The 24,178-nt window shown below is 40.6% G+C and overlaps 1 protein-coding gene across 1 annotated transcript in view; it reads left to right on the top strand.

Annotated features, from left to right (window-relative positions):
- The window catches only part of LOC132894801 (short transient receptor potential channel 2-like), a 66,655-nt gene that overhangs the window by 33,186 nt on the left and 9,291 nt on the right, over positions 1 to 24,178 (top strand). Inside the window, exons 6-15 of the mRNA XM_060934913.1 lie at positions 1,497 to 1,660; positions 1,778 to 1,823; positions 4,689 to 4,864; positions 8,812 to 9,038; positions 15,355 to 16,047; positions 17,165 to 17,374; positions 17,484 to 17,648; positions 19,327 to 19,501; positions 21,880 to 22,077; positions 23,829 to 23,991. Of these exons, the coding sequence (XP_060790896.1) occupies positions 1,497 to 1,660; positions 1,778 to 1,823; positions 4,689 to 4,864; positions 8,812 to 9,038; positions 15,355 to 16,047; positions 17,165 to 17,374; positions 17,484 to 17,648; positions 19,327 to 19,501; positions 21,880 to 22,077; positions 23,829 to 23,991 (2,217 nt within the window). The remainder of the gene's footprint in view (positions 1 to 1,496; positions 1,661 to 1,777; positions 1,824 to 4,688; positions 4,865 to 8,811; positions 9,039 to 15,354; positions 16,048 to 17,164; positions 17,375 to 17,483; positions 17,649 to 19,326; positions 19,502 to 21,879; positions 22,078 to 23,828; positions 23,992 to 24,178) is intronic.

Raw genomic sequence — 24,178 nt, 5'->3', positions numbered from 1 at the left:
TTGTGTTAATAATTCGCCATGTCAAAACAAGCAAAACTTTCCTCCTCCTTTCGACGTGAAGAGAGGTAAGCAATTTATTATATTTTTTTTCCATCAAAGTTGCATTTTGTGGTTTTGAAGCTAAGTTTTAGTGTGCCGTTTCTAGAACACAACATCAAGAAAACGTGGAAGAAACAGCAATAATGGAAGAGCCGGTTTCTAAGCTGCCTAAAACTAGCAATGGTAATTATTTTTTGTTACATAATGTACTCAGGCTGCCGGTCAGTGTGTGATACACACACACACACACACACACACACACACACACACACACACACCCTACGCCCCTGATTTACATGAGAAATTTGGTATTCATTGGTGTGTTTAAATTTACAGACAATACGAACTAATGTAAACAATTGGCTTCAACTCGCATAAATATGAATTGGAAATTTTTAGTTCACTTTAGGGGGTAAACATGGTGGTGGTAGTGTCATGGTTTGGGCCTGTTTTGCTGCATCTGGGCCAGGACGGCTTGCCATCATTGATGGAACAATGAATTCTGAATTATACCAGCAAATTCTAAAGGAAAATGTCAGGACATCTGTCCATGAACTGAATCTGAAGAGAAGGTGGGTCATGCAGCAAGACAACGACCCTAAGCACACAAGTCGTTCTACCAAAGAATGGTTAAAGAAGAATAAAGTTAATGTTTTGGAATGGCCAAGTCAAAGTCCTGACCTTAATCCAATGGAAATGTTGTGGAAGGACCTGAAGCGAGCAGTTCATGTGAGGAAACCCACCAACGTCCCAGAGTTGAAGCTGTTCTGTACGGAGGAATGGGCTAAAATTCCTCCAAGCCGGTGTGCAGGACTGATCAACAGTTACCAGAAATGTTTACTTGCAGTTATTGCTGCACAAGGGGGTCACACCAGATACTGAAAGCAAAGGTTCACATACTTTTGCTACTCACAGATATGTAATATTGGATCATTTTCCTCAATAAATAAATGACCAAGTATAATATTTTTATCTCATTTGTTTAACTGGGTTCTCTTTATCTACTTTTAGGACTTGTGTGAAAATCTGATGATGTTTTCGGTCATATTTATGCAGAAATATAGAAAATTCTAAAGGGTTCACCAACTTTCAAGCACCACTGTAACTCCTTTTGTGGATGTTTTACACTGATGGTAAATTCGAATAGTGATATTTTAAGTTAAAATACGTGCAGAAATACACTCCACAAATGTTTAATACAGGGACAATAGAGGTAGTAGTTGAATGAAATGACCTGATTTGCATATTCCATGCAGGTTTCAGTTGAGTGAACCAGACATGCATTTTGCTGCAAGTGTAAATTCATGTGGGTAAAAAAATTTTATCAGGATGCAATCCAACGATGCAGCCAAGTGTGCAAAGCCAAGCCGAAATGCGTTTATCCCTGATCTGATTTAAGCAGACTGCTTATGGATCTGGGGTTAATTTCTATCTCTAGTTTTCTCTCTTTCTTTCAGAGAAAGCTCTCCAGGAGAACCCACAAAGGATCGTGGGAAGCTGAGCAGGGCAGAGCGCATGGTTACAGCTGCACAGTCAGTCAGGCGCTCTCTAAACAAAACCTCCTGCGATTCATTCATCAGCCGTGGTGAGAGACAGGAGAGGACTCAGACCCCACAGCATGGTAAGACTCGTGATTAGCAGATAGTTTGGGGGATTGTACTTGAAACTGAGCCATTTGAGTCTGAGACAGTGTGCGGTTGTTTTGTAGCATGTTCAAGTGAATGTTCTTCTCTTTTAGGTCCAGCCAGGACTCCTCAGGCATGCAGGAGAAAGTCAGAAACAATGTATGTACTGTATATTGCACATGCTCAAACAGTTCTTGTAGCACTGTAATATGTGCCAAAGTTACAGTTGAGGTGATATCTATGTCTCTGGCTATATTGTTTGTAGTTGTACATGAGAAAAATGCAGGTTGTTCCTCTCATTTTCTTTCATCCATTTTGTTCATGACCATGAATAAATGTTTTATAGTATATGGACTAGGGCGGCACAGTGGTGTAGTGGTTAGCGCTGTCGCCTCACAGTAAGAAGGTCCGGGTTCGAGCCCCGTGGCCGGCGAGGGCCTTTCTGTGCGGAGTTTGCATGTTCTCCCCGTGTCCGCGTGGGTTTCCTCCGGGTGCTCCGGTTTCCCCCACAGTCCAAAGACATGCAGGTTAGGTTAACTGGTGACTCTAAATTGACCGTAGGTGTGAATGTGAGTGTGAATGGTTGTCTGTGTCTATGTGTCAGCCCTGTGATGACCTGGCGACTTGTCCAGGGTGTACCCTGCCTTTCACCCGTAGTCAGCTGGGATAGGCTCCAGCTTGCCTGCGACCCTGTAGAACAGGATAAAGTGGCTATAGATAATGAGATGAGTATATGGACACGAGTGATTTACTGTGAAATACGCCATTCATATTTTTCATACGAGCTCCATCGGGGATATGGAGAACCAAAACGGTGACATAAATCTCTACATGTCACTTGTGAGTAAATTGATGAATTGTTTTGATAAATTTAGGTACTTTTTGTTTGTGAATGTGTCTATGTAATAAAACTAAAATCACACGTTGGCTTGAAGATATGAAATTTATCTTCTCGTGTTGAAAAGCTCACATTTTTCATCCGAAATGCATCGTGGATCTGAGTGACAGATTTCCTGATATTTCACTCCAGTGACGTCACTGCCAGATGATGTCATTGTCGTTTGTGCCGCTCACTTGTAAATATGTTCACCACTCGAAGATAAACTTGATATCTTCGTGCAGCTGTGTAATATCCTCTATATACAGTGCTCAGCGTAAACGAGTACACCCCCTTTGAAAAGTAACATTTTAAACAATATCTCAGTGAACACAAACAATTTCCAAAATGTTGAAAAGACAAAGTTTAATATAACATCTGTTTAACTTACAACCCCGATTCCAAAAAAGTTGGGACAAAGTACAAATTGTAAATAAAAACGGAATGCAATAATTTACAAATCTCAAAAACTGATATTGTATTCACAATAGAACATAGACAACATATCAAATGTCGAAAGTGAGACATTTTGAAATTTCATGCCAAATATTGGCTCATTTGAAATTTCATGACAGCAACACATCTCAAAAAAGTTGGGACAGGGGCAATAAGAGGCTGGAAAAGTTAAAGGTACAAAAAAGGAACAGCTGGAGGACCAAATTGCAACTCATTAGGTCAATTGGCAATAGGTCATTAACATGACTGGGTATAAAAAGAGCATCTTGGAGTGGCAGCGGCTCTCAGAAGTAAAGATGGGAAGAGGATCACCAATCCCCCTAATTCTGCACCGACAAATAGTGGAGCAATATCAGAAAGGAGTTCGACAGTGTAAAATTGCAAAGAGTTTGAACATATCATCATCTACAGTGCATAATATCATCAAAAGATTCAGAGAATCTGGAAGAATCACTGTGCGTAAGGGTCAAGGCCGGAAAACCATACTGGGTGCCCGTGATCTTCAGGCCCTTAGACGGCACTGCATCACATACAGGCATGCTTCTGTATTGGAAATCACAAAATGGGCTCAGGAATATTTCCAGAGAACATTATCTGTGAACACAATTCACCGTGCCATCCGCCGTTGCCAGCTAAAACTCTATAGTTCAAAGAAGAAGCCGTATCTAAACATGATCCAGAAGCGCAGACATCTTCTCTGGGCCAAGGCTCATTTAAAATGGACTGTGGCAAAGTGGAAAACTGTTCTGTGGTCAGACGAATCAAAATTTGAAGTTCTTTATGGAAATCAGGGACGCCGTGTCATTCGGACTAAAGAGGAGAAGGACGACCCAAGTTGTTATCAGCGCTCAGTTCAGAAGCCTGCATCTCTGATGGTATGGGGTTGCATTAGTGCGTGTGGCATGGGCAGCTTACACATCTGGAAAGACACCATCAATGCTGAAAGGTATATCCAGGTTCTAGAGCAACATATGCTCCCATCCAGACGACGTCTCTTTCAGGGAAGACCTTGCATTTTCCAACATGACAATGCCAAACCACATACTGCATCAATTACAGCATCATGGCTGCGTAGAAGAAGGGTCCGGGTACTGAACTGGCCAGCCTGCAGTCCAGATCTTTCACCCATAGAAAACATTTGGCGCATCATAAAACGGAAGATACGACAAAAAAGACCTAAGACAGTTGAGCAACTAGAATCCTACATTAGACAAGAATGGGTTAACATTCCTATCCCTAAACTTGAGCAACTTGTCTCCTCAGTCCCCAGACGTTTACAGACTGTTGTAAAGAGAAAAGGGGATGTCTCACAGTGGTAAACATGGCCTTGTCCCAACTTTTTTGAGATGTGTTGTTGTCATGAAATTAAAAATCACCTAATTTTTCTCTTTAAATGATACATTTTCTCAGTTTAAACATTTGATGTGTCCTCTATGTTCTATTCTGAATAAAATATGGAATTTTGAAACTTCCACATCATTGCATTCTGTTTTTATTTACAATTTGTACTTTGTCCCAACTTTTTTGGAATCGGGGTTGTAGTTACCTTGCAACATTTACTCATGATAAGTGTTCACCTAGCGAACTAGTCGCCAGGCCAAATTCACGGAAATCATGTGACTTAGAAGGTTCCATTACATTTACATGTACTCTTTTGGTAAAGAATATCAAAAATGTTTTCTGTTTTTCAGACAAGAGCAGGAAAGTGTGTCCTCTACCCCAAAAAGGTCCAGAGGTGGTACATCAGACGTTACTGCCACCAAGAAGAAAAATGATGCACTCAGACACAGCCCTGTTAAATCTCATATACCAGGAGCAACATCACATTATCCTGAACCACCTGAGACCGTATGCCCAATATGTGGAGGTGCGTGTGTGTGTGTGTGTTGGCCTGTCATGTGATTTTTATAGTTAATTGCTACAGACAGAGGGAACGTTAGAAGTGGCACCACACCATTTGTTCATATTGCTTAAACCACAGGTAAACATCGCGCAGCTTATTCAAGCAAAGAAAACAAGCATGCACAGGGTGCAACATAATGACACGTGCCTGTAGATGCCGTACGTTCACTGTACACCTGATATGTTCAGATATACCCAAAAGAAAACAGTTCAACCATAGGAAAACAAAACAGAGAGTTCGGTAAATACAGCGCCCTCCACAATTATTGGCACCCCTGGTTAAGATGTGTTAAAAGCCTTAAAATAAATTCAATTTTTATTGCAGAAGCATAATCTCACACTGAAAATTGTAGAAAAATGTAACCCTTAACTCAAGTGAATTAAAAAATAATAATAATAAAAAATCCCCAACTAAGAAATAATTATTTTTTCATAAAATCACCTGTTCCACAATTATTGGCACCCATAACAATTCCTAGAAAATAAATGTAATTGAAGCATTTCTGTCATTAGTGTGCTTGCAAAAGCACACTACTATTCTTCTTAAGTTTTATTTTTATTATTCCGTTTCACCCGTTTTTTGGATCCACTACTCCTCCTAGGGCTTTCGAGATAGAGACACCGTTCCAACGCTGAAACGTAGGGCCTGATCTGGAATGGCGTGCTTGTTAAAATGGTTGCACTACCCCTTGTCATTCGTTCGGTATTCCCGTTTTTCGGCAAAATTCCGTGCCATTGAAATGAATGGGTAGAACTTTGGAGTGATGATGTCATAAGGAGCTCCTCCACTCTAGTATGCTAGCTGTTAGCATGTTCGTATGCTAGCTGTTAGCATGTTCGTATGCTAGCTGTTAGCATGTTCGTATGCTAGCTGTTAGCATTAGCATGTTGGCATGCTAGCTTTTAGCATGATAGCATGATAGCTGTTCTGCTACAGCTCAGCAAGCACACTTTGCATTTTCTCTGCGGAAATGCAGTCTAGTTTCTACTGTAGTTTATAAAGTTGATCAGAGTATCTAGGAACCTTTAATTAGTAATTCATCACAGCCTGTTTCCCTGGGGTGTAAATATGATGTGATACAGACGCCTATTTCTCTTATCCACTCTTCAACATGAGAAAGACAAGAGAACACACCATTCAAGTAAGGCAGATGTGTGTCGACCTTCATAAGTCAGGCAATGGCTACAAGAAAATAGCCGCTCGCCTACACCTGCCCATATCTACAGTCAGAGGAATCATCAAGAAGTTTAAAACAACTGGAACAGTAGCAAACAAGCCTGGACGAGGATGCAAGTTTATGTTGCCACCACGCACAGTGAGGAGGATGGTAAGAGAAGTTAAAAGTTCTCCAAAGCTCACTGTTAGAGAATTGCATCAAAGAGTAGCATCTTGGGGTCACAAAGTCTCCATAACAACCATCAGGCGCTATCTACATGCCAACAAGCTGTTTGGGAGGCATGCACGGAAAAAGCCTTTTCGCACTTACAAGCATAAATGTAAACGTCTGGAGTTCGCTAAGCAGTACTGGGACTTCAACTGGGACCGTGTGCTTTGGTCAGATGAGACTAAGATAGAGCTTTTTGGCAACAAACACTCTAAGTGGGTCTGGCGTAACACAAAAGATGAGTATGCAGAAAAGCACCTCATGCCCACTGTGAAGTATGGGGGAGGATCGGTGATGCTGTGGGCCTGTTTCTCTTCCAAAGGCCCCGGGAACCTTGTTAGGGTGCATGGCATCATGAACTCTTTGAAATACCAGGGCATTTTAAATCAAAATCTGGTGGCCTCTGCCCGAAAGCTGAAGATGGGTCGTCACTGGGTCTTTCAGCAAGATAATGACCCTAAACATGTGGCCAAATCTACACAAAAATGGTTCACCAGACACAAAATCAAGCTCCTCCCATGGCCATCTCAGTCCCCAGACCTCAACCCAATTGAAATCCTGTGGGGTGAACTGAAGAGGAGAGTGCATAGGAGAGGACCCAGGACTCTGGACGATTTAGAGAGATTGTGCAAAGAGGAATGGTCGAATGTCCCTCTCTCTGTATTCTCCTGTCTTCTGAAATGTTAATAGAAGATTAAGTGCTGTCTTGTTGGCAAAAGGGGGTTGTACAAAGTATTAACATCAGGGGTGCCAATAACTGTGGCACACATGATTTCATGTAAAAGAATGATTTCTTAATGTGGGATTTTTTTCCCACTGAATAAATGCACTTGAATTAAAGGTTGGATTTTTCTCTTTTTTTTTTTTGCATTGTTGTCCTATATTATTTTTTTTTAAATGAATTTATTAGAAGCCTAAGAACACAACGAGGGGTGCCAATAATTGTGGAGGGTGCTGTACCTGTTGGAAATGAACTATTAATGTGTAATATCACTTTATGTATACATATTTAATTAAAGAGTTTATCGGTTATGTTCCTACAATAAAGGGAAAATAATTGAGTACTTGAATGGCAGTGTGGGTAAACCAAAATGAAAATAGACCACCATGTTAATAAAAGAAATGTAAATTTAAAAAAAATAAACTGGAAATTTATTATGAAATAATCTTGGACAGAATTTTCTGACCAATAGGGCGAATGCAATCTTCAAACAACAGAGCAAATGCTTTCATGTTGTGCCACTTGGGAGCCATTCAGGTTTTTTCCTTTAATGCCTCGGTCACAACCGGCCGTACGTGCTCCTACGGCCGGTCTACGTGCAAGAAACGCACGGAGGGCACGCGTGAAACGCACGGAGGGCACGCGTGTGACGTGCTGATTTTCGAGCCGTAGACTGGCCGCAGACCGGCCGCAGAGGTTCTTTGTCATGTCAAACAAACTCTACGGGGGCTTACGTTTTTTTCAGGTTACAAGACAAACTTACGGCCAACGTGCGTCTTTCTCCACGAACAAAAAAAACACAGCAATTTGGGAAATGCCAAAAATCGCACGGCCAAAAAATCGTACGTCCGGTTATGACCTAGGCTTAAGTGATGCCTGGTATCACAGGAATAACATTAAAATGGAATCTCTCCCCCCAGTGTGATAATTGCCGCTACTCAGCCTCTAGTCTTCTGAGACGGCTTTCCGTTCGATTGTGGAGCACGGCTGTGGGGTTTTGTGTTCATTCAGCCATCAGAGCATTCGTGAGGTCAGGCAATGATTTTGGGTGAGGAGATCTTGAACGCGGGGCGGCATGGTGGTGTAGTGGTTAGCGCTGTCGCCTCACAGCAAGAAGGGCCGGGTTCGAGCCCCGTGGCCGGCGAGGGCCTTTCTGTGTGGAGTTTGCATGTTCTCCCCGTGTCCGTGTGGGTTTCCTCCGGGTGCTCCGGTTTCTCCACAGTCCAAAGACATGCAGGTTAGGTTAACTGGTGACTCTAAATTGACCGTAGGTGTGAGTGTGAATGGTTGTCTGTGTCTGTCAGCCCTGTGATGACCTGGCGACTTGTCCAGGGTGTACCCCGCCTTTCGCCCGTAGTCAGCTGGGATAGGCTCCAGCTTGCCTGCGACCCTGTGGAACAGGATAAAGCGGCTAGAGATAATGAGATGAGATGAGAGATGAGTTCTTGAACGCAGTCCACGTTTCAATTCATCTCAAAGGTGTTCAGTGGGGTTGAGGTCAGGGTTCTGTGCAGGCCACTCGAGTACTTCCGCTCCAGTTGGAAATGTACAGCATACTTAAATACCTTCAAGATAATCATGTGTCTCAAACTTTGTGGCAAAAGTTTGAGATTGGCCCACAAACAGGGGTCATGGTTACGTGTCCGCATACTTTTGGCAATATAGTTTCATCTTATTTTCAGTCCCCTCATTCGTTCTCCCATGACAATCCTTCTTACAACCATTGTGTGTGTGTCTTCATTTTAGAAGAATTTTTTTCCCCATGGTCATTAACATTTATTTTCTTCTTTTTTCTATTCCATGCAGTGTCTTTTAGCCCGGACTTATTGCCCCTTCATGCCTCTTCCTGTCTGGATTTTGGTTCAGTTGAGTTCTCGAGTGTCATGGACAGAGAACCTGGGTCATCTTTTTCCTTTCATCCACCTTCTGGTCTAAGCACAGATGAGCTCATGGTCCCATGTCCTCTGTGCTCCTTCAGGTTCCCTATAGACTGCATCCAACAGCATGCCAGTACTTGTGGTGACACTGTGTGGGTGGACTAAGTGTAGTCCTGACTGCGTAAATGCGTCAGCCAAATGAATAAATGTAAAATAAATGATTACAGTAAGCCTAACGTCTGGGGAAGGACAACGTTGTTCATTATATCTAATGAAATAATGAGGAGTGAAGTCATTTGTATGTGGCTTCTCAAGCTATAGCTAGAGGACAAGGAATGTCAGTGACCACGTTTTCCAATGATATCTAATATCGGGGGCGGATGACACTGAAATATTGGACTAAATCTGAGACAAACAGAATTTCCACATGAATGTGGCGCAAATGTTGTATTTTCCAGCATGACACAGATACGTTTTGTATTATTTTTAAAAAATGTAATGCAAAATATGAGGTTGTAAATGTTCTGTAATGTTCTGTTCACCTTTTTTATGTTGTCATTCACTGCGAAAAAATTACACAAAAAAACAACACTTGTATTTTTCATACGAACTACATCCGGGATATCGAGAATGACAGCCGTGACATATTTTTCAATATCTTCACTTGTGAGGAAATCAATGAATTGTTTTGATAAACTTGGGTACTTTTTGTTTGTGATTGTGTCTATATAATAAAAAGAAAATCACACGTTGGCTTGAAGATGTGAAGTTTATCTTCTCGTGTTGAAAAACTCACATTTTTCATACAAAATACATCACGGATCTGAGTGACAGAGTTAAATAATATTGGCTGGCTTTGAGTGGTGTATCAGATATATTCCATTCAGCTAGCATGATATTGACTGAGCTGAAAACGAGTTCAATATCATGCTAGCTGAATGGAATATATTTGATATACCACAAAAAAAAGCCATTATTATTATTATAATACATTCCTTTCGGGTGTTCAACGTGTCTTTCTTTCAAAATTCTCTCAAAATCTTCCATCTTTAACGAAGCAAACCTAGCGGCCATGTTTGTTTACAAATTGTCGCTCGCTAGCGTGGAAGTTTTACATCTCCGATGTGTGACATCATGTTGTCTTGACAACCATGCAGTATCGTAAACCATATTCAACACTCGTTCGCCACTGGGTAGATTGACGTAATACGTGTAGGATAAGCAATATGCTCACAATATTGCATGCTATCAAACCAAATGAATGAAACCTGCTAGAAGGGAATAGAACAGACATTTTTATTCCATTGAAAAAGTGTCCTGTATATATAATAATTCCTGATATTTCACTCGGACGACATCACTCGCAGTGTTTTCCCGCTGACTAGATGCATGTTGTCAAAATGGTTAACTGGTTCAAAATGTAAATTCTTTTGGTTAACTTGCATATTTTTTGTGGCTGTGTAGATATAATAAAAAGAATATTACATGATGTTTATCTTCTCATACTGAAGTATTGAAAAATATTTCATGTAACCTCCTGAGAACCAACCCAGAGACTTGTGTCCTCTGTAGTTGACATTTGTTTTACGTGCACACCCTCTTACTCTTTCAAGCTATTCACTTGAATCCTGGTGTCTGGTAAAGAGTGCATCCTGGGCTTTCCAATGATATACCATGTGACTAGGAGGGTTGCTGGGAAATTCCTAGTAAGGAAATCACAACAAAAGAGAAATCGAGAGACACATTTTTTTCTTGGTTCCCAGGAGGATATATACATTCACCACTCGAAGATAAACTTCATATCTTCATGCCACTGTGTAATATTCTCGCTCTCTCTCTCATTATATATATATATATATATATATATATATATATATATATATATATATATAAAATAGGGTGCATCAGTTGCCCCCTAAAAATGAAAAGTTCCTCCGATCATGATGCATTTTTGTTCTTATGTTCCTTTTGGTAAGAAAACACACTGGGTGAAATATTTTGACAAAATTCAAAAGTTTAATGGTGGCACCAGGAGCTCAAAGTTTTGGAAAAAGCTGCTATTTTATGACTTTTATGACAAAATTTCGATCACTTTTCATGAAACATTATGGCACCTTATAGAGTATACCAAATATCTTAGATACACATTTTTAGTACATATTCTAAATATATTAAGCACCGTTTGAGTTTTAGCTGTTCATTGAATCATTGTTCAACTACTTTTAAACAATACAAATGTATTATGAATCACATTACTGCTTCTCAATCCCTTGCAAAGGTTCTTAACATGATCTCTGGGTCACAAGAAATCAATAAATGGAGTCCAACATTGTGATTCAAACCTTGCGCGAAAACATAAAATAAGCGTTTTTTGGCAAAAAATGAACCTCATGGTGCCACCATTAGACTTTTGAATATGGTCAAAAAATTTTACAGGATGTCTTGATTGGTGAAAAGGAACACCCAAACAAAAATACATCAGATTTTATGAAAGTGAGGGCAACTGATGCACCCTAATATATATATATATATACAGTGGTAACATTTTCTATATTTCTGCATAAATACTGTATGACCTAAAACATTATCAGATTTTCACACAAGTCCTAAAAGTAGATGAAGAGAACCCAGTTAAACAAATGAGACAAAAATATTAAATTTGGTCATTTATTTATTGAGGAAAATGATCCAGAATTACATATCTGTGAGTGGCAAAAGTATGTGAACCTTTGCTTTCAGTATCTGGTGTGATCCCCTTGTGCAGCAATAACTGCAACTAAACATTTCCGGTAACTGTTGATCAGTCCTGCACACCGGCTTGGAGGAATTTTAGCCCATTCCTCCGTACAGAACAGCTTCAACTCTGGGATGTTGGTGGGTTTCCTCACATGAACTGCTCGCTTCAGGTCCTTCAACAACATTTTGATTGGATTAAGGTCAGGACTTTGACTTGGCCATTCCAAAACATTAACTTTATTCTTCTTTAACCATTCTTTGGTAGAATGACTTGTGTGCTTAAGGTCGTTGTCTTGCTGCATGACCCACCTTCTCTTGAGATTCAGTTCATGGACAGATGTCCTGACATTTTCCTTTAGAATTCGCTGGTATAATTCAGTATTCATTGTTCCATCAATGATGGCAAGCCATCCTGGCCCAGATGCAGCAAAACAGGCCCAAACCATGATACTACCACCATGTTTCACAGAAGGGATAAGGTTCTTATGCTGGAATGCAGTGTTTTCCTTTCTCCAAACATAACGCTTCTCATTTAAACCAAAAAGTTCTATTTTGGGCTCATCCTTCCACAAAATATTTTTCAATAGCCTTCTGGCTTGTCCACGTGATCTTTAGCAAACTGCAGACGAGCAGCAATGTTCTTTTTGGAGAGCAGTGGCTTTCTCCTTGCAACCCTGCCATGCACACCATTGTTGTTCAGTGTTCTCCTGATGGTGGACTCATGAACATTAACATTAGCCAATGTGAGAGAGGCCTTCAGTTGCTTAGAAGTTACCCTGGGGTCCTTTGTGACCTCGCCAACTATTACACGCCTTGCTCTTGGAGTGATCTTTGTTGGTCAACCACTCCTGGGGAGGGTAATATTGGTCTTGAATTTCCTCTATTTGTACACAATCTGTCTGACTGTGGATTGGTGGAGTCCAAACTCTTTAGAGATGGTTTTGTAACCTTTTCCAGCCTGATGAGCATCAACAACGCTTTTTCTGAGGTCCTCAGAAATCTCCTTTCTTTGTGCCATGATACACTTCCACAAACATGTGTTGTGAAGATCAGACTTTGATAGATCCCTGTTCTTTAAATAAAACAGGGTGCCCACTCACACCTGATTGTCATCCCATTGATTGGAAACACCTGACTCTAATTTCACCTTCAAATTAACTGTTAATCCTTAAGGTTCACATACTTTTGCCACTCACAGATATGTAATATTGGATCATTTTCCTCAATAAATAAATGACCAAGTATAATATTTTGTCTCATTTGTTTAACTGGGTTCTCTTTATCTACTTTTAGGACTTGTGTGAAAATCTGATGTTGTTTTAGGTCATATTTAGGCAGAAATATAGAAAATTCTAAAGGGTTCACAAACTTTCAAGCACCACTGGTGTGTGTGTATATATATATATATATATATGGGGCGGCACGGTGGTGTAGTGGTTAGCGCTGTCGCCTCACAGCAAGAAGGTCCTGGGTTCGAGCCCCGGGGCCGGCGAGGGCCTTTCTGTGTGGAGTTTGCATGTTCTCCCCGTGTCCGCGTGGGTTTCCTCCGGGTGCTCCAGTTTCCCCCACAGTCCAAAGACATGCAGGTTAGGTTAACTGGTGACTCTAAATTGACCGTAGGTGTGAATGTGAGTGTGAATGGTTGTCTGTGTCTATGTGTCAGCCCTGTGATGACCTGGCGACTTGTCCAGGGTGTACCCCGCCTTTCGCCCATAGTCAGCTGGGATAGGCTCCAGCTTGCCTGCGACCCTGTAGAAGGATAAAGCGGCTAGAGATAATGAGATGAGAATGAGATATATATATATTAGTGCTGTCAAAAATGTTGCGTTATTAACGCGTTAACTTGACTCAATTTTAACGGCGATCATTTTTTTATCGCGAGATTAACGCTCTGTGACATGATGTAGGTTTTTCATAAGCTTTTGAAACTGCCAGGAACTTGGAACAGAGACTTTGCTTAGAAAAATGATAGCAGCTAGACTGTAATGCCACGCCCGCACAGCCAGAGTCCTCTGCCCTCCCCCGAAGAGCCACGGTGCTCGGCTTAGGTTTCATTTTCCCATCGGCGGCTCCAGCCCCACTTTGCAGTGGCCGTGACAAGACGTGTTATGTTCTGCAATAAAAAAAAAACATTGGTACAACCAGTGTTCGAACTATGCCGATATTTTCGGGGGGTCCCTTTTTTTCCCTTGGGGGGGTGCTTGCGCTTGTCTCAGAGCGCGGATCTCCATCGCGCGCTCACTTCGGATATGCAAATGCTTCCCGTTACACACGATTGCTATGTCAATAAACATCATTTTGCCAATATTTTAGAGACCCCCCAACATTTCCCAAATCATGTTTTCAAGGGATCTCATGTCTGTTTCATGGGATCTCGGATCCCCTGAGTACCCCCGTAGTTCGAACGGTGAGCAAGCCCATTCATTTTTTTATGCTGATAAGAGAATTACATGGTTTTTCATGTGACAAAAATGTGCGATTAAATTGCGATTAATCGCGAGTGAACTATGACAGTCGCGACATTAATCGCGATTAAATATTTTAATCGCTTGACAGCACTAATATATATATATATATATATATATATATATATATATATATATATATATATATATATATATATATATATGTGTATAAAACATACACACCAAAAGGAACTACTTTGGATTGTGATGTTTGATGCACATCATTCAGTTATTCTCTTTAGGTGGAAATATTTATGGTAAAAGAGCTGGACTGAACAATGGGCCATAATGAGATGTGAAACATATTGTCAGTGTTGTGTTTTGAATTGGCTGGGACCCTTGGGGATTGCAAGGTGTTTGGTTTGGGAAGTAATTGAAGGTGAATTAACCCATTCAGGTCTGTTCACCTGCTGTTGACTCATCAGTTGCGTGTAAACTGTTGGAGTGAGCTAAACACACATCGCAGTCCGGTTACAGAGATTTTGACAATATTTCATCCTGTGATTTTGAAGGCTCAAGAGATGGTGATGTTGGACATGTGGAATTACTGATATTTTTTTCACTAACCAGATTTATAGGAATATTGTTTATTATTTAATTTTTTCCAGTTTGTGACACAATGGAGCACCTCACGGTAAGACATCATTTGTGATCCTACATTGCATTCATACCTCATGTATGTTTGGTTGGTAATGAACAGAATGTTAGGTTACAAAAGTCAAAGTAGCACACGGCGTAAAAGTAGGGCCTGTTTTGTTTCAGGGTACTGTTTAATTCAATTCAGTTCTCTTTTTTAGTGCATTTAACAATGGACAAAACAGCGTTACACAAATATATAAACTGTTGTATAGATTTGATTCAGAAATAGGAAAACATTGAATATTGTCTAAATTGATTTTAATCATCATCCACTGGAGGTTTTATAGAGTATATATTTTATAAATGGTTCAAACACAATGTGTGGGTTTTGTATCCACATTGCCAAAAAATAATTCATATACATACATTTGAGATCAGTCCGCTCTTCGGCTATTTCTCTGTCGGTGCACAAACTACAAAGTATAAAATTTCAGGTTAAGGCAGAAATATTGTTTAGAATAATTTCATTCACATTAAAGATAAAGTGATTTTTGACTGATTTTAGTAGTTCTCATTTGATGGCAGTTGTGCATTTAAATGAGAAAAGGAACAAAAGCTATAAAAAATAAATCAAACATTCATGTTATTTATGATACAATATTGCATTTGCATTGTCAATTTCTACCTCCCAGTCAGAGCAATGGCGCGAGATTGTGAACAAAAAGTTGCGCTTTCCCCCGGAGCTCATCAGCGCCATTCAAGAGGGGAACGTGTCTGTAATCGGTAACCTGCTGAAGACTGGCGACGGCATCATCCGCCAGCTGGAAGACTCAGAAGACAGGCAGTGGAGAGAAGCACTGAACCTGTCCATCCGCCTGGGCAACGAGGACTGCATGGTTACTCTGCTCCATGGAGTCAAGTTTGATTTCCGGCAGATCCACGAGGCTCTTTTGGTGGCTGTTGACACTAACCAGCCACGTATTGTGAAGCGCCTTCTCGACCGGCTCGATCAAGAGAAGGGCAACAAGATGGATGTGCACTCTTTCAACCAGGCCATTTTTGACCATTCCATTGATGACTCTCAGTTTGCCCCTGGGGTGACACCCTTGACACTGGCCTGCCAGAAGGATCTATATGACATTGTGATCATGCTCACACAGAAAGGCCATGTCATCCCATGGCCCCACAAGGTCTCCTGTGCTTGTCTTGAGTGCCGGAACGGACGCCAGTATGACTTGCTCAAGTTCTCACTGTCACGCATTAACACCTACCGTGGCCTTGCCAGCCGGGCATACTTGTCCATCACTGCTGAGGATGCCATGTTGAGTGCTTTTTATCTAAGTCGGGATCTTCGCAAACTCTCTAAGAGGGAACCGGAGTTTAAGGTTAGGCACAGATGGTCTGTTTGTTAAAAATCATAAGCATTTGAAGCATATGTGTGATTTCCTGAGCTGAGCAAAGTCAATTTCCTTGGGCAGCTGCCCTTATATTCCCAATATACCTTTAACAGTTATTCCACGAAATCGAGTCGTACACGAGCTGATATGCGCCGAGTCGGCTCTAAGCCACGTGCGACGAGATTGAATGGAGTAACTGTTTTATTCTATCCACATTCACTGAATTTTGAGAAACGGAGCATTTTTTATTTTAATTTTTTGCAAATTTGATAAACAAAAACTTTATACAAAGCGTCCAGCAAAATCATTTATGCTTAGGTGGACTTTTTAAAAACCTGCACGAATTGAGTTTAGTGTTGGTTTTTTGTAGAAAGTGCCGTCTTGCTGTCGTGCCGAGGTATAGAATGGCTTTAGACATTTATTTAATTCTTCCTTGGACATTTCAGTTCTGTAATTTTCAAACTTCTATGAGCTTTTGAACCAGTCTAAAAAAAATTCAACAAATTTTCATGCTTAAAGATGAAGAATGTGAACAAACCAGCAAAATGACAGGAGCAATTTGTGAACTGCTATCATGATAATTATTGAAAAATAAAACAAGATACGTTCTTACCAAGTACTTTCATGGGGGGGGGGGGGTTGTTTTCGAGTGGAGTTTTTATTTCGTCCTCGGTTGGTTCAGCAACACGCGCCACCATTTTGTTTTTCTCTACTCACGGTATATGAGCTGATAGCCTAGTAGTAGAGCAGCCAATCAGAGCATGCGATTGCTCATATCCAGTGAATGTGGCTAGAATAAATGATTTTTAGTCAGCATGTTTTCTGTCCTTTACTCTTTACAGGGAACAGTGTTGAATTTCTTTGCCCATGGTAATCACACATATCCTACAGATGTGGTAAATGGAGATCATGCTTGAAAAACACTTGAGCATTCCTTGAATCTCAGATAGAATTCAAAGAACTTTACTTCAGATATAAATTTATAAAGCCGAACACTGACTCGTATTTAGACTCGTGTTGTTTTTAAATAAATATATTGCACATGCGAACTATTCTGTACCGTGCTAATTGGCTTCCGAGTAAATGAGACGAAATCCTGTTTCAGCCACAGTACCTTGCACTTGAGGAGCTGTGTCAGGATTTTGCCGTGGAATTGCTGGCAATGTGCCGGAATCAGAGTGAGGTCACCACCATTCTCAACAGTTTTGGGCTTGAAGATGCCAGCAGTCAAGAAGAGCTGAATAAACACTCATTTGAAGAGGGCATACCAAACCTGGGCCGATTACGACTTGCTGTGAACTACAACCAGAAAGAGGCTAGTTTCTTCTCACATCTTGACCCATTTCTAATTGCTCGTAGTGTGAATACATTGTATACTTCTGCATGTATAGGTTTTATATGTTGTATATCTTTTATTGGTACAGTTCGTAGCCCATCCAATCTGCCAGCAGGTTCTTTCATCCATCTGGTCTGGAAACTTGTCTGGTTGGAAAGGCAGCAGGACTGCTTGGAAACTCCTGGTGTGTCTGGGGATCTTTTTCACCATGCCTTTCCTCTGCCTCATTTACTGGATTGCCCCAAAGTCAAAGGTTTGTCCTTATGGTTTGGTCAGTTTCGGGATTGTGGATACTTATTATACTACTGGACCCCTTTAATTTATTTTATGAACCTAATCAAACTATTCAGAAGTTCATAAATGTGTAATAAACCTAAGTGTGTAATAATATTTTCACAGTTTATTTCTGCCGTAGAGCTTTTAATTACTCACCTTTCCACTGACAGAACATACCTGCACTACCGTTCAAAAGTCTGGGGTCACTTTGAAATGTCCTTATTTTTGAAAGAAAAGCACTGTTCTTTTCAATGAAGATCACTTTAAACTAATCAGAAATCCACTCTATACATTGCTAATGTGCTAAATGACTATTCTAGCTGCAAATGTCTGGTTTTTGGTGCAATATCTCCATAGGTGTATAGAGGCCCATTTCCAGCAACTCTCACTCCAGTGTTCTAATGGTACAATGTGTTTGCTCATTGCCTCAGAAGGCTAATGGATGATTAGAAAACCCTTGTACAATCATGTTAGCACAGCTGAAAACAGTTGAGCTCTTTAGAGAAGCTATAAAACTGACCTTCCTTTGAGCAGATTGAGTTTCTGGAGCATCACATTTGTGGGGTCGATTAAATGCTCAAAATGGCCAGAAAAATGTCTTGACTATATTTTCTATTCATTTTACAACTTATGGTGGGAAATAAAAGTGTGACTTTTCATGGAAAACACAAAATTGTCTGGGTGACCCCAAACTTTTGAACAGTAGTGTATAGGTCCTGATTTGTCAAAGACTTATCAGACTCATACCTGAGAACGCAATAGTAAGTACAGCTTTGATAATGTTGGGTTGTGATTTTGACCACAGCAACTAAAAGAAAATGACAGAGCCTCTGGTTATAGTTATTATTAGCTCATCCGTCTGACAGGCAATGAACCATCATGTGTTGTCCGTTGTCCGTCCAGCGTGGTCCACATTTCAAGAAAATCGCTTCTTCGCTCTCAATTCTTCACTGATTTTTTTTCTTTTTGCAGGAAGGTAGGTCTGCCTGGGGTGCATATAGATTCGACCCAAATTAGCATAATTGCAATTAATAATGAAGATATGAAGTAATTAAGCCCTAACCAGCAGTTTCCACACAAATCACTTCTTCTCCCTCAATTCTTCACCGATTTTGATTCTTTCTGGCATGAAGGTAGGGGTACCTAGGGTGCATATAACCTCCACCCAGATTTGCTTAATTATAATTATTAATGAAGTTATGGACTAATTAAGCCTTAATGGGTAGTTCAACAAAAATCGCTTCTTCTTGGTCAGTTCCTCGCCGTTTTGGATTCTTTCTGCCAAATAGGTAGGTATTCCTAGGGTGTATATAGCTTCTATATATAGCTTGTATATAGTGTCTATAGCTTGCAACGTTTATTGCACAACATGGCCCACTTTAGATCGTTCCTTCTGGACTAGATGGGGCCGGCGTGAGCTACGCCGTCATTGACGGTCTCGTTCACAGACCCCACTTTGAGAACAACTCTAATAGAAGTTGAATGGAATTTGTATCGGAAACTTAGTATGCTCACTGCAGCGAAACATATTTATATATTTACTTATACAAAGTGCAAACTCTTACTGTGCTTTACATTTCTATTTGAGATTTTTACACCAGGTGGTGATTTTTTTTTAAATTATTGTATCTATTTTTTTTTTTTTTTTGTTATAGGTGGGAAAGATTTTGAAGGTTCCAGTGATTAAATTCATCCTTCACTCGGCCTCCTACTTGTGGTTCCTCATCACACTGTTAGCGGAATCCATTTTCATGGAACTGTTTCGTGAGACGTTTTCAAGCAGGCATCAGACCATACTATACACCTCTATCCACATGGTGTGGGTGGCTGGTGTGTGTTTTCCTTCATTACCTCCACACTTACAGTGCAATGCAATAATGAGTACACCCTCTTTGAAAAGTAACATTTCACACAATATGACAAGGAACACAAAGATATATTTCCAAAATGTTCCCAGACTAAGTTAAACACAGGTTCTGTTGAGCTTTTGAACTCAAAACAAAGGCTAATAATATAACTTAAATGATTTTTATTTCAGTTTTAGTGAAATTTGTGTGGTGCAGAAATGAGTACACCCCACTGAAGGGCTCTGAGTAAAGCAACTTTTTAGGCTACCAATGTGGACCTGAACAAACAATTAACCACAGGTGAGTCTAATTATTCATTACACAGGTGTTAATTAGGCAGTTGGCTACAAAAGGCTGTTACCTAAAGCAAACCACCCTTTCCCATTTCCTGCTGTCAGCAATGGCACCTCATCTCATCATCTCTAGCCGCTTTATCCTTCTACAGGGTCGCAGGCAAGCTGGAGCCTATCCCAGCTGACTACAGGCGAAAGGCGGGGTACACCCTGGACAAGTCGCCAGGTCATCACAGGGCTGACACATAGACACAGACAACCATTCACACTCACATTCACACCTACGGTCAATTTAGAGTCACCAGTTAACCTAACCTGCATGTCTTTGGACTGTGGGGGAAACCGGAGCACCCGGAGGAAACCCACGCGGACACAGGGAGAACATGCAAACTCCACACAGAAAGGCCCTCGCCGGCCCCGGGGCTCGAACCCAGGACCTTCTTGCTGTGAGGCGACAGCGCTAACCACTACACCACCGTGGCAATGGCACCTCATGGCCAGGAAATGTCTCTGGATCTGAGAAAGCGGATTATTGCTTTACACAAGAGAGGTGAGGGCTACAAGAAGATCAGTAAAGCCTTACTTATCAGTAAGAACACGGTTGCAAAAGTGATCCAAAAATTCAAGACAGATGGAACTGCAGCCAAAGTACAGAGACGTACAGGCTGGCCAAGAAAATTAACACCCAGGCAGGAGCGGCTTGTAATGAGAAAAGTTGAGGAAAATCGGCATGCAAGTGCACAACAGGTATCTAAGGAAGTAGAGACTGAAATTGGAGTGAATGTGTCACGTGACACAATATGCCGTACAGTGCAGCGGAATGGCATGCATGGGTGTCGTCCCCGAAGGAAGCCTCTCCTAAAGCCCAGTCACAAAAAAGCCCGTCTAGAGTTCGCCAGGGCACATGCTGAAAAGGATGAAGGCTACTGGGACTCTATACTCTGGAGTGATGAGACCAAAATCAATCTTTTTGGAACTGATGGCTTCAAAACAGTCTGGCGTCGCAAGGGTGAGGAGTACAAGGAAAAATGCATGGTGCCCACAGTGAAACATGGAGGGGGTAGTGTTCTTATGTGGGGTTGCATGAGTGCTGCGGGTGTTGGAGAACTGCATTTCATTGATGGCATCATGAATTCTCAAATGTACTGCTCTATATTGAAAGCTAAGATGCTTCCATCACTTCGGGCCGTTGATCGTCGTGCCATTTTTCAACATGACAATGACCCAAAACACACATCTAAGGCCACTGCTGACTTTCTGAAGAGGAACAGGGTGAGAGTGATTCCATGGCCAAGTATGTCACCTGATCTGAACCCTATAGAGCATCTTTGGGGAATACTGAAGAGGCAGGTTGAGCATCACTCTCCATCCAACATCCAGGCTCTGAAAGATGTCATCCTTGAAGAATGGAAAAAGATTGATGTAGCCAAATGTTGTCAACTTGTGCACTCCATGCCAAGGAGACTTGGGGCTGTCATTGCAAATAATGGAGGCCATACAAAGTACTAAATGTACTGGATGTAATTGAGTTTGTTGTGGGGTGTACTCACTTTTGCTCCACCCCACTTTCACGGAAACAGAAAAATATGTAATTTAAGGCATCTTTTCACCTTTCTGCTTGAGTTATAATGTAAGAACATAGTGCAATAAACATCATCAAGGAACTGTTTGGGACATATTGTTTGTGTTCATTTTAATACTGTGAAAAATGTCGTTTTTCAGGGGGGGGTGTACTCATTATTGCATTGCACTGTATGATAACAGCACAGTGTAATGCATACAGAGTGGACTCCAGAATTGTTGGTAGCCTACATGAGAAGAGAAGAAAAAAAAACCCACACAGAGCAAAATTTTGAGCTTAAACAAACATTTTTTTTGTGCAACTTCATATTTATACCCCAGGGAAACAGGAAATGGTCAACAGTGGAGTTCTTGGAGAAATATGTAAACTATATCCACCACTCTGCCTCATTGCTGACTCTTTTTAAAATAATGTTTACTTTTAAAAGTGGCCGGTAGAGCTGGAGATGAGGGAAGAGTACTGACTTAAGTGCATTGTTTTCTTTAGGGTTTTTCTGGTTTGAGTGTAAGGAGATCTGGATCGAAGGCTTGAGGAGCTATTTCCTGGATTTGTGGAACTGTCTGGATATGATTGTGCTCAGCATGTATCTGGCCTCTTTTGCCCTGCGAGTGGTGATTCTGGTTAAAGGCTACATTCTGTGCCAGTCACCAGAAAGTGAACATTGTCTCTATTTTACCCAGTCTGGTGAGCACACACATTTTACACCCTTTATCTATGTATATACTAAACGGCAAAGTTCGTTTGTTTGTCGTGAGCTAACGTCGCCATTTCTCGACGGATTTTCACCAAATTTGGCAAGGAGGTCGGGGGATGACCCCGAATTTTGCAGATATAAACAAAATTCATGTACAGGCCGCAGGGAAGTCCCTAGGGAGCATAATGTCCACCCACCCCCTCCACCAATACCTTTCACGTTACATTTATCAACACAAACTCTCGACAGAGCTCCACTAAACTTGGCTCGTAGGTACAGGAGATAGCCACAATTTGGCAGAACTCAGAAATTCCATATTCGGACCCCAGGGGGTCCCTGGTGGGCCCCTGGGTGGTGGATGTTTGGACTTTTGTTTGTCTTGGGTTAACATCACCATTTCTCGACGGATCTTCACCAAATTTGACATGGAAGTCTGGGGGCAACCCAGAATTTTGCAAAACCTGCTAGTTTTTATATATTTTAATCACATATCAAACAGTTAGCTTATTAAAAGTCATCCGTATTTTGTTAGCTTATTAAAAGTCATCCGAAGTTGTTTTTCGGTACTGAATAATAAATCATTTGATATGATATGAGTGCTATAAAAATGTTTGCTTCGAAAAAGGGACACATTTATTACTCGGTCAAAATTAGACGACTATAAACTCTTAAGTTTGGAAGGAAAAGTACAAGAAAGATTCACAAAAGAAGAAAAAGATCATGCACTGAATCATTTTAGTTTCTGAAGTTAAATTAGTGCCCCTTTCACCAAGAAACAGCCTTATTCCTTATCTCTCAAGTGATTATGCAAACCAGCTGAATGCCAAAAGCTGACTGTCACAAAACAAACAGCCGTGATAAATACAAAGTGTACGTACCAGTAGGTAGTTTACAGTCATGGGTGTCATTCTCACTGGCACATGTGTTGATATGTAAAAAAAAAATTATATATATATATATATATATATATATATATATATATATATATATATATATTTTTTTTTAATTATTATTATTTTTTTATTTATTTATTTATTTTTAATTTTGATCAACTCTTTGAAGATGTCTGATGCTAAAAATTCACCTTATGATTTGCATAATTATAGAGAAATGGAGGGGTTTTGTTATTGAGAATGTACTTTGAAGAGCGTGAAGTAGAAATTAGTGAGTACAAGTCAAAAGTCACCTATAAAGTGAAAAAAAAAATCCTCAAGTAAAGTACAGGTACTTGAAACCCAGACTTAGGGTGCTGTGCAAAAGTATTAGCCCCCCTATTTTTTCATACAAACTTTGTTATAGATTTCTATTTTATGACTTCTACATTATCGAGTTGGTACAAAAACATTTTAGAGTCCAAACATTCGTTTTTCCAGCACAAAATTAAGTGTTACAGAAAAAAAAAAAAGTTTGTATCTGAGCAGCATATTACATAAGAAAGCACTTTTCAGATTAAAAAAGAAAACGTAATGAAGGCTACTGGGTTTTGGTGCAAAATTAAGAAGTGAGTGTGACAGTCAAAGTGTCCAGAAGATAATATTATACTACTATACAAGTGTACCATACGTGATTGGCTTTTGATATTTTATGACATAATAACAATTGACTGTCACACTGTAGCAGTTTATTATTATATATAATCTGGAAAAAGTCTATGGTTTCACTATACAGAGGTGAAACATCATTTTGCAATAATCGTTGATGCTTCATGTGATTAACTGATTAATTGGCCGTTCTTTCCCAGATCGTCATGAGTGGCATCAGGAGGACCCTCAGCTAATAGCTGAAGTGCTCTTTGCTGTCACCAGCATGCTGAGTTTCACACGTTTGGCCTACATCCTGCCTGCACAAGAGTCTCTGGGAACCCTGCAGATCTCTATGGGAAAGATGATTGATGATATGATCAGGTATAAATAGCAGTTGCAAAGCTAAATGGTCATTCACTGCTGGGATGAAAATGGAGTTACAAGAATGGTTTGTTTGGTTTTTTTTTTTAAATACAATGTCATCCCGGGGCGGCACGGTGGTGTAGTGGTTAGCGCTGTCGCCTCACAGCAAGAAGGTCCGGGTTCGAGCCCCGTGGCCGGTGAGGGC

The sequence above is a fragment of the Neoarius graeffei genome, chromosome 12 (assembly GCF_027579695.1).
Source record: "Neoarius graeffei isolate fNeoGra1 chromosome 12, fNeoGra1.pri, whole genome shotgun sequence".
Taxonomy (NCBI): Eukaryota; Metazoa; Chordata; class Actinopteri; order Siluriformes; family Ariidae; genus Neoarius; species Neoarius graeffei.
The sequence above is the reverse complement of the archived record's forward strand: the minus strand, read 5'-3'. Positions and strand labels throughout refer to the sequence as shown.